General features: G+C 37.0%; 1 protein-coding gene across 5 annotated transcripts in view; it reads right to left on the bottom strand.

Moving 5' to 3' along the window:
• Positions 1 to 4,519: 4,519 nt before the first annotated feature.
• The window catches only part of TBL1XR1 (TBL1X/Y related 1), a 195,536-nt gene continuing 188,352 nt past the window's right edge, over positions 4,520 to 11,703 (bottom strand). For 4 of the 5 annotated variants that reach the window (XM_083177724.1, XM_083177723.1, XM_083177726.1 and 1 more), the window contains exons 16-17: positions 9,518 to 9,619; positions 4,520 to 8,490 (exon numbers count right to left, since the gene is read on the bottom strand). In XM_083177724.1, the coding sequence (XP_083033850.1) occupies positions 8,464 to 8,490; positions 9,518 to 9,619 (129 nt within the window). In that variant the 3' untranslated portion in view covers positions 4,520 to 8,463. The remainder of the gene's footprint in view (positions 8,491 to 9,517; positions 9,620 to 11,703) is intronic. The other variant, XR_014471794.1, reaches the window with a different exon arrangement.

Here is an 11,703-nt window from a genome sequence, read left to right as displayed (position 1 = left end):
GTGTGTAGAAACATAGAATTTGACAGCAGATAAGAACCACTTGGCCCATCTAGTCTGTCCCTTTTTAAAACTGTAGTTGCCATTCTCTTGACCATTCCTCTAATCTACCTAGATCAACCAATCATTTGTTTTACCCATCTTGGTGTGTCTACACTGTTGCATACCTTTGTGTCATCTGCAAAAAGGCACATTTTACCCTCAATTCCATTTGAACTATCACCAACAAACATATTAAAAAAGCATTGGTCCAAGTACAGATCCCTTGGCTACTCCACTTGTAACCTTACCCTCCTGACTGTACTCCATTTACTACAACTGTTTTCTGTCCTGCAACCAAGATCTTATCCATTCAACCATTTTTATTAACGCTACTGGGATGGTTACTCAGCAATGTATCCATCTTTGCGGACGATACAAAAGTGAGCAGAGTTATTAAATCATCAAAATATGTCACCACGCCTCAAAATGATCTTGACAATCTAGATGAGTGGGCAAAAAAGTGGAAGATGAAGCAATGTGGACAAATGCAAGGTCATGCACCATGGGAGACATATCCAGTGTGCTAGTTATAACCTACGCGGGGATGAATTGGGTAATTCAGTACTCGAAAAGGATCTAGGAGTCCAAATAGACAACAAACTAGGGTATAGTGCTCCATGTAATATAGCAACAAAAAAGGCCAACAAAACTCTAGCATATATTAAAAAGGGGCATGGAAACTAGGGACTCAAAAGTAATTATCCCTCTGTACAAATCATTGGTTAGACCGCACCTCGATTACGGAGTACAATTCTGGGCCCCACCCTATAAAAAGGACATCATAGAATTAGAAAAAAATCCAAAGAAGAGCAACAAAGCTTATTAGGGGAATGGAGAATTTAAGCTACGTGGAAAGATTAAGCAATCTGCGACTATTTACAGAAGAGATGTTTAAGGGGGGACATGCGCAATATGAATAAATACATTAGGGGCCAATATAAGGAACTGTCAAACACCCATTTTTCTGCTAGACAGGAATCTAGGACGTGAGGGTACGAGTTTAGATTAGAAGAAAAAAGATTTTGTTCATCTAGAAGAAAAAAATTCTTTACAGTCAGAACAGTCAAACTTTGGAACTCTCTTCCTGGAGAAGTGGTGTCGGCAGACACTATAAATACGTTTAAAATAAGATTGGATAAACATTTATTAGTTAAAAACCATCCACGGGTACGAATAAGTAACAATCGGTCATTATCGGATATCGGAACATACTATACAATAAGGGATAAACTATTATAAACATAGGTTGAACTAGATGGACGCAAGTCTTTATTCAGCCTCACCGACTATGTAACTATGGGCCTTATTCTAATTCACTCTGACAAAATCCTTCTTAGATGGACAAAGCCATTTGCACTGCAGGTGGGGCAGATGTTACTTGTGCAGAGAGAAATAGATTTGGGTGGGGTTTTACTTCAAAGTGAGATCTATATGGCAGTGTAAAAATAAAGCAGTCAGTATTTACCCTGCACAGAAACAAAACAACTCACCCAAATCTAATTCTCTCAGCACATTTTACATCTTCCCCACTGCAGTGCACATGGTTTTGTCCATCTAAGAAGGATATTGTCAAAAAGAGTGAACTAGAATAAGGCCCTATGTAACCATCTTAGAATCCAATCCCAAGCTTTTAAGTTTATTTAACAGTCTGCGATGTGGGACAGTGTCAAAAGCATTACAAAAGTCTCGATAAGCTACATCTACAGCCCCACCTTGATCTATTTCTGTAGTCACCCCATCAAAAAAGTCAATAAGATTTGTTTGACATGATCTTCCCCCCAGTAAACCCATGCCGTTTCGGATCCAATAACTTGCTGGTTTTAAGATATTATACAACTCTTTGTTTTAAGAGTGTTTCCATAAATTTCCCTACTACTGATGTAAGGCTCACTGGTCGATAGTTGCTTACCTCTTCCTTGCTTCCACTTTTGTTCAGTGAGACTACATTTGCTGTTTTCCAGTCCTCTGGTATTACTCCAGTAGCTAGTGACTGGTTAAATAATTCTGTTAATGGTTTTACCAGCTCCCCTTTAAGCTTAAGTATCCTTTGATGTATCCCATCTGGCCCCATTGATTTATCCACTTTCAGTGTTGAGAGTTCTGTTAGGACTTTTTCCTCTGTAAATGTAGTGGTTTATACCTCAATTTTCTGACTTTACTTGCAACTGTGGCCCCTTCCCCTCTCAGCAGGCAATACAGAGCAGAAATAATTATTAATATGATCTGCTATTACATTGTCCCCCTCATGAAGACTTCCACTCTCTGTCTTTAGTCTTATTGCTTTTTGTATTTCTCCTTTCACTTAAAAAAAAACTGTTTTCACTCCTTTACCCACTGACTGGGCCATTTTCTCCTCAGCCTGTGCTTTTTCACATCTGATTACCTTCTTTGCCGCCTTCTGTCGAACAATATATAACACCTATTCTGCGTTTGCTTCTATTTCTTAAAGGCCAACTTTTTTGCTTTCAAAATACTTGCTACTTCTTTCGCAAACCACACTGGCTTCCTGCTCCTTGTGTTTTTCCTAACTCTTTTGGATGCAAAGTGGTTTTAGTATTGCGGTTTTTAATTTTTACCACTTCTCCTGCACTCCTTCCAAGTTCCTCCTTCCTAGAGATGGGTAGCTTACTCATGAGCCGGCTCTAGTTGAGCCGTGGCTCTTAGAGCAAGACAGTTCTTCACGGTCACTAACCGCTGCTTGCTCAGTCACAGTACAGCAGTACGCGGGACAGAGTGCCAATCTGCCAATGGCCATGGCAACTCAGATGAGCTCCCAGGGACCAGGTAATGTTCTCCACTCTATTGACTGGCGCTTACAGCATTGGACCAAACCTTCCTCCACTGCACCCTGTGGCGGATGGGGAGTCCCTGCACACCGATACAGCAGCCTCCCCCAGCAGCTTACTGTAACATATGCACTTATGTGCCACTATTATTACAGTGAGCCTTTAAAAGACCCGGTTATTTTCTGTATTCTGAACCGCTATGAGCCGCTCACGGAAAAGAGACGACTTGCTCATCTCTAACTCTGCCAAACTCTGTGTGTGACGAATTGGTCTCTGTCTTTATTCTGAACCATACTGCTTGATGGTCACTGGATCAAAGGTTTTCATCCACATTTACGTCAGATATTCTGTCACCATTTGTAAGTATGAAAAGTCTAATATTGCATCCTTACGAGTGGGCTTCCTCACCAATCGTTGAAGGGATTCTCCTTGCAAGGAATTAGGAATGTCCCTACTTCTGGATCTTTCACCAGACACCCCCCAGTTTACATCAGGTATATTAAAGTCTACCATGATTATTACCTCTGCTTTTTATGACATTTTATGGATGTCCTGCAATAGGCTCTTGTCAAGTTCCTCTTCCTGACCTGGTGGTCTGTAGTTCACCCCTATACGAAGAATTGCCTTCTTACCTGTTTCTATGGTCACCCAAAGGGGTGCAGTTTTTTCTTCAATACTATGTATTAAGGTAGGATATGCTTTTTATCACCTATATTGCAACCCCTTCTCCGATCCTTCCCATTCTGTCCTTCCTAAGTAAAGTATATCCTGGTATAGCAATGTCCCAATCATGATTTTCATTGCACCATGACTCTAACATAGGAGCAATCAGGCATGCTTTAGGTTAATGTTCAAATATGTACCTAATATGTCACTACAATATGAAGGATCGGGCGGGATATCATTTAGTGCACAGGTAACCCACTCTAGTCTCAGGAGCTACCAACCGTGCACATTTTACAGACCACATTGCATGTGCACAGGTGTAGTCATTACTTAAGACTACTAAAATAAAATCTGCTGTAGCTTAACATCTCTATCTGCACTGAAATGACAGTAACCATTTTCTGATTAAAACTTTGATTTCTTGAAATGGTGTGTCATTAAGTGCCGCATGAGAAAGTACTAAAAAATCAGCTTCTGTCATATTGCCAGCTGTGTTTGAATGAGGACATTGAGATATTTTGTACTCTTTTCTCTCTCCAAGCCCCATATAAACGAGATGCGTTTATTAAAAGATATTGCTCAGTCTGAGCTGCATCTTAAATTAAAGTTTTATTGTGTATGCTCAATGTGTAACCCCTCCCCTATTGGGCGCACATGCAGTTCAACGACCTGCACAAGGAGTGATGAGGGAGAGTGGCATCACTGAACATGATCAGTAACTATATCATTCAGTGCGTACACACTTTATCGTTCACCGAAGGCCACTGCTGATATAGTTAGCCAGTGGTCTAGTGTACGGGTCTTTACTCCCCTTAATATACTAAATAGTTAATGCAATCATCTTAGTTTACAGCTTATCTGCCTAAACAGATCGAATAAATTTCTGTAAATCCAAAATCCAGCTGTGTATGGCACTTTGAGGTATAAAATAAATGAGCACAAAATACATATTATTCATGTATATAATGTAAAATGACAAGGATCTAAATTTTTAGTGGTGTTAAAAATAAACAAATAACTACAACATATTAATATCAAAATATATTTTATTCTGGACCTCTTTCAGATCTGATTCAAATTACAGTTGTCAGAGCAATACAATGCAAAAGGTAAATGCAACAGAAAAATGTGTCAAAAAACAAGGATGTGGGGGAGGGGACCTTGGAAAACTTGTGATGTGGAACCAAAATACATCAAAGTGTAATTAAAATGGTCCAGGACAGTACAAACACCAAAAGTCATCTGTTAGACACATTATCATGAAAACCAAACAATAAAAGTATTTGACATGTACAAAAAACTGCAGGGGCTGGTTGGTTAGTTGAATAGCACAAGAAATGATGCAGACTTGTGATGCCAGTGCTTGCCGATAGGCTCACAGAATAAGACCCAAAGGATTTGTGGGTTTGGAAATAGATCACACCTATATAGAGAAATTTAATGTTGGATTCTACTACTATGCCAATACTTTTGCAATGTCTCTATAAAAAAAATGTACAACCCTTGTTTTCAAATCTGAGTAAGGTAGGTATCCAATGATGGCTGCACAGGAAATGGTTTAAGAAAGAAAAGATGACTTCATAAACTATTGTCTAAAAATGTATGGGGATATTTACAAGGATGAGAGATAAAAGCACCACTGTATGAGTATAAGCAGAACACAAGTTTTCCATTCCAATTAAAATCTAAACAGTTGGGAGTTATTCGTACAAGGAACAGCTGAAGCACTAAAATAAAAGGAAAGCAGTTATTTCCTTGAGGACGTAGCAGTACTAATTAGCAGTTTTTCCAAATCTTGTTTTTCCTTACCAAAAAAAAAAAAAAACACGAGTGATCTATATTACTCTTAATCAGACGTTCTTAAACCGTTTCACTTAGGCATGTAAATATGTCCTTAAAATATGAAAATAATGGTGTCATTTGGGCAAGACTGAGCAAAGACAGTAACTACTTGAAAGTCTTTCAGCATAATATATTAAAAAAAGAAATATTTACATCTATTCCCAGGAGCACCTGCTTCTCTATCATTATTGCACACATTTCTTTGACATAAGCCACATACATAGTCTTCTAGCAAAGATAACTGCCAGGTATTTCTTATTTTTATTTGAAACTAGATTTTTAACATTGTAACAATACAGTGAAGAAAAAAAATAGACAGAAAAAGGTCAATGGCGGACTTTAACAATGGAAATATGTTCGAAAAATGGCAGAGTCTTGTATGAATCTTGTATGACATTCCTAAATAAGCAAATGTCTCACTGCCCATAAAAATAAGCACGATTCAATGATGGAAAAAAAACTCAACTTAAAAATATCCTAGCTGCATTTATGTGTAATTTAACCAAGGGAAAAAATAGGAGAGAAAAAAACCCAAAAATGAGCAAATACATATTTCAGAAGAAATATGTAAACATTCACTAGCTAAACTTTCTAATTCCTTGCGTGGTGGTATTCGGTATTTTCGCTCTTTTTAGGGAGGCATCCTATTAGCTGCTGTCATTTTTCACATCGAAAAAAATTTAACGTGATTTTTGCACAATGGTCAAAATGAAGCTATACAATAACAGCATTTTGCTGTGCAAAAAATTTATAGTTTTCCCATGAAAACACAGGATCCATGAAAATCCACAGACCGATGTGTTTTCATGGGTAAGATCCTGAAAAATATGCACTTTTTCAGGGCTTGGTTTCACCTGCCTGACGCAGTTGAAATATAATCCCAATAAACCCTGGCATTATGGCTGACTGGATAGCCCCAGAGGGGCAAATAAGCTGCGGTATATTACCGTAGCCAACTGGGATAATGCCCTTAAAAATTGTAATTTCTTAAATAATGAGGTGTCTACAGCTGAATTCTAACACCTAAAAATGGTGATGTGTAAATGAAGAAACATTAATTCAGTGCATCGCATCAGTGAAACAGCAAAATGTAGTTCCCAATTTTTGCCATTAGGCATACTGCCACTCCAGGATGTGTGCAATTTACTGTGTGCATGTAACTGGCAACGTGAAGCATGAAAACTATTTATTCAATTTCTAGAGTAAAATAAGGGACATAAAATATCCCTAAATCTGTGCACAAAAGGTTTCAAAAAGAAAAAGTAACCTCTTAAGCACCAGAACTACTGCTTGCACAACACCATTCAGAAAACAAGATAAAATGCATTTGAAATGAAACCAAGTGACAACTTGGTACAACATTTTAATGGCCTGCAACCAAGAGTTTGCTATAAATGGTTTTACAATGACATTGTACTAAGGGACCACTGATGTAAAAGAAAAATTCAGAAAACAAGTGTAGTGCATATTTATTTTCACAGCGTTTGAATCGTTCTCTGCAGTACATTGCTCTACAATTGTTCCAGTCATGCAGATCTTTCTGGTCCTTAAGTGGTTATAGTCTCTAAATTTTTAATAAAAAAAAAATAAAATAAAAATAAAATCAGATAAAAGGCTTATGACAAATTACCATGCTTGATTGATTTACAATAATGCATTAGATTTTTTTTTCTCTTTAAACATATAATCCAACCACCAGACCGTTTCTAAAAACAGGAACCATAGCTCAACTATGCTGTTTAAATTCAAAATGTGGCAAGAGTTGTTCATTTCTAATATACATATATATTTCTATTTTTTGTAATTTTTTTTTATGTTAACATATGAAAACCATTATAAAATCTAATGGGGGCAGAAAATGCAGGCATGGTTACTATTTTGAATAGCAGCATAGATGTATTTTTTATTTTATTTTAAAATGTTCCTAACTAGTTGCTGAAACTCAGTGTATAAATAATTTATCGGCCTAGTGGTACAGGTGCTTATCGCTTAAAACCTGCAATAAAAATAAGGCTTAAAATAAGTCAATTTAAGTTTGATGAACTGCTTGGTCTATGTTAATAATATTAGCATATAAGGGTACTTTTCTCTTTATGGGAAAATAACAAAAATAGCCTTTGAATATACCTTTAACACTGGAATTTGATGATTCCCATCATTTTTGTTTATTGAATATACACGTGTTCCTAGTATCCTTTAAAAAATTCCTGATCTAAAAGAAAATAATGGGACATCACAAAAAAACTGAGGCAAGTTATAATACAAAAAATAGGTCCAACATAAGGGGGTGCTTTGCTTCTATCACAGTAGTGCACAAGGAAACCATAGCACATGTATGGTCTAAGAACAGACAATGGTGTCCGCTGTCTGATCTTTATAATAATTTGTGCCCTTCAGTTTTGGCAGAATTGTGTCCCAAATAAACATTCGCCACGTCATCATAGAATAAACAAAATTACCTGCATCTTTTATCTGAGCTCTGTGTGACAATTTGCATATGCTATAAGCATTATTTTATGTTGCACATTTATTGTACCAAGTAATTTTTTGTCATGTATTCCTGTGCACAAATGAAATACTGTATACAAAGCAAAGTCAAAGGCGTAAATAAATGACAGAGGGTTATTCTATGCAGCCATCAAATATTTCTTCCTAAGCCCCAAATGTAATGTTTCAAAGCAAAGAACAAACTATTGCTCAAGTAAATAGCCAGTGTTCTCTGTACAGGTAAACAATTTAAAAAAAAATATTCCAGAAGGGACAAGTAAAAAAAAAAAAAAAAAGATAAATGTATTTTGACCATCATCTTTTAAATTTGGTACATTTAAGTTCTCTCTGCGTGCATGTCCGGAGAACTTTTCTTCTCCCGATGTTGTGAAGTGAAGAAAGCAGCTTCCAGCACATAGAAACTAACCAGATGTGACACAAGAACTTTGTCCTCGGTGAGGTGCAACATTTTGCAGGGATTTGCTTTCAAATTTATTTTAAATATCTAAGTATAGCATTAATTTCAGTTTGGCTGAAGTGGACTGGCCATGGTTAAATGGGACTATAGCAGTACATGGGTCAGGGACAGTCATTTTGGCTATGTACACATTCATAGTCGGTCCATGGCTTCCAACCAGCAGCGCTATTTTCGTAGGTCTAATACACAAACCTTTACGGAAAGAAAAAAAAGAAAAAGGAAAATGTCAATTTATTGGTATAAAATAATTTTATACTATAAACTTAGAAACCCTTCATTTTACCAAATGAAAAAAATAAAAATAAAATAGATATGGAACAGTTTAAACAAGTATTAATACCTAACACTTCATTTTACAATCGGTATGACCAATATTGGCTCAAGCAGGTAGATTCAATTGCCACTGGGATGTGCTATTCAATTCCTGACTGAAAACGAGACAGTGATTTCTAAGGAAATCATGTCTTTTTATTAACTTGCACTTCCAAAGCAAGTTTAATTTTTAGTAAGATTGCTTTTAGGAAAAGTCACTGACACTTGTTCTGGCATCGCAGCTGCAACCACCCTATGGACTAATTAACTAATTGGAAGTTTTGCTTAGCTTAGTCCATAATTACTCCACTTCCAAAGCAGTGCCTTCTGAACCTAGTGCTGTGGAGCAGAGTCTTCTACAGCAGTTGTAAGTACGCAGTGCCTACAGGTGAGTATGTGTGTGCACAATAGTGAGTGTGTGCCCATGTAGTGTATAGTTTTATACTAAAACAGTCTCTCCATGGAGAATAAATAGGAAAACCCAAAGAATGGGGGGTGATTCGGTAAAAACAATGCCAGATTTATTAAGCTTGGAGAAGAGATAAACTGGAGATAAAGCGGAGAAAAGGTAAAAGGAGATAAAGCACCAGCCAATCAGCCGTGTTTGAAAAAGACAGTTGGGAGTTGATTGGCTGGTGCTTTATCTCTTTTTACCTTTTCTCCGCTTTATCTCCAGTTTATCTCTTCTCCAAGCTTAATAAATCTGCCCCTCAATCCCCACTGATATATTCTTTATCTTTAAAAATGTCAAAATTATTTTGAAACACTAACATTTACGATTTATTTACTGATCATTACCCAGTTTGGTCTCTCAACTGTCCCGAAGTAGTAAAATGTACATTTCATAACCAATTTTGCGATGCAACAGATATTCAGTTTAGATGTATGGAAAATATGTCATACTTACTGAACCATCTGATGCACTTGCCCCAACTTTATCTCCTGCTGCATTCCAACAAACTTCAAATATGCCCCCTGTTCCCCGATAGCTGTGAACTAATGCGCCCGTCTGATGGAAAAAGAAGAACAGAGAGCAAACAAGTTGACATCATGAAATAGTTTTGCTTAATACATTTAATAATATGGGCCATTCATAACATTTGCCTATGAAGGCATTTAAAATTGCCTAACTTTCAAAACTGCTGTATTGGCTCATCTTTCTGAAAGTTCATAAATGCATTCCCTACTGTAAAAGAAAGAAATACTGACTGCAGTTAACAAGGCAGACGATGAAATACAAAGTTGTTCAAGCTTTCTCAACTGAGAAACATTGAATATAAAATGCAATTTAAAAGAGTCACTCTTGAAGAGACATAAAAGTGTGTTCGTTAAATCACCAGAGAAGGTTATGGACACTCTAAGATAATGATACCTGATAAGTGTTTTCACATAATGAAGGCGTTTTACATTGAAATTAATAAAAATAACAAAAGTTAATATAAGAAAAAGCTTTAGATTCCAACTGACGGTAAGTCCCAACAGTCGGGACTTCCGGGCCATTTTCACCCAGATTGAAAGGTATGCAACAGGCGGAATACAATGTTCCATCTGTCGACTGTTGAAAAGGGGATGTCTGCAAAAATGGCCGTGGTTGGTCGAAAAACAACAGTGAATTCGACAACCCACTGTAGTTTCCAACAAAACCGATCCGGCTGGCTTAAAAGTCGGATCTGTTTTGTCAAATGACGCCTTCAATGCGGTCAGAAAGGCAGCAGTAGGCGGTGGGCGCTAATTCTCCGGTCATAAAATAGATCCAGACATTGAATATCCCCTTAATATTAGTTTGTTAATAATCTTTAAAAATAGAAATAAACCATAAGGCCATGGGCAATATTAATTTCTAATGACTATTTGTAAGCAACCTACATAGAGAATGAGGACAAGACTCTTCAGAAGACAAATCATTTTGCACGTATGTTAAAGGAATGTGCAAAAAGTTTTTTAAACATTAAAAGTAGTCAGACCAGCGTTATTAGCAAATTAATAAAACTATATGGATATAATTAGGCATAAAACATTAAAACAGAAATCAGTAATGGGTACTTTTGTAATATCTGGGCTCCCGTTTTTCTTATGAGACCGCGTCCGCTCGCCACGCTTCCGGCACGGTGGCTCGCTGCGCTCACCACACTATATAAAATCAACTCCATGCGTAGTTGGATAGTGGGGGTATGAAAAATTGGGGTGCATTTAACATGGGAGCCCAGATAATACATAAGTACCCAGTAATGTTTTAGGACAATTTGCTACAGTTTTTAGGATTCCACATTACATGGTTCACAAAGTAGCACTTGCTCCACTGGCCTGTGATTGGCACAGACATCAGCGGGTTGTATATCTGGACCATGATTTGGAATCAAAATGCCCACACTATTTCCGCAGAACCAAGAAATCCAGGATTAGTCTGTTGATGAGCTTTTGTACCTTAACATATTTTAATGTATAAATTGATACTTTTAACTAATTACACAGTTGCTTATCAACTATTATCTTTGAAAGAATAGTTTACTACTACTAGCGCTGTTCTCCTGGGAGAAACATTTGTCACATAAAAAGCATTCTTAAATGCTTTTTAAAAATAGCGTCAAATATCTTTACTTAAGTTGGTCTTTGAGCTTCATGAAATCCCATTACTTTCATATTTATAGTTACTTAAATATTCAATCCCATAGACAGTTCTCTATTAAAAATTCTCACACAGACATATGGGAGAACTTAAATGCAATAGTCTCATAATGTATATATTATACTTGTTATAACAACCTGTTATTTATATAGGGCTCACATATTCTGCTGCACTTAGTAGAGAATATTTGAACATTCACATCAGTCCCTGCCCCAGTGGAGCTTACAATCTATATTCCCTATTCATGCTAGAACTGATTTTGTTGGCAGCCCAGTGGGAACCCATGACCTCAGTGCTGTCAGGCAGTAATGCTAACCATTACACCGTCCGTGCTGAACAGTAGCTTGAAACCCATAGCTGTAAAGCACCTTTAGCATCATGATGACCAACACTAAAGACATACCTGGAGGCAAACTAAATGTATTGAATAACAGAACATCTACTAGAACATCCTGCAATAACAGATG

Source organism: Crinia signifera, chromosome 3, assembly GCF_055691185.1.
Source record: "Crinia signifera chromosome 3, ASM5569118v1, whole genome shotgun sequence".
Taxonomy (NCBI): domain Eukaryota; kingdom Metazoa; phylum Chordata; class Amphibia; order Anura; family Myobatrachidae; genus Crinia; species Crinia signifera.
Note: the sequence above shows the minus strand (reverse complement) of the source record. Positions and strands in the feature narration are given on the sequence as shown.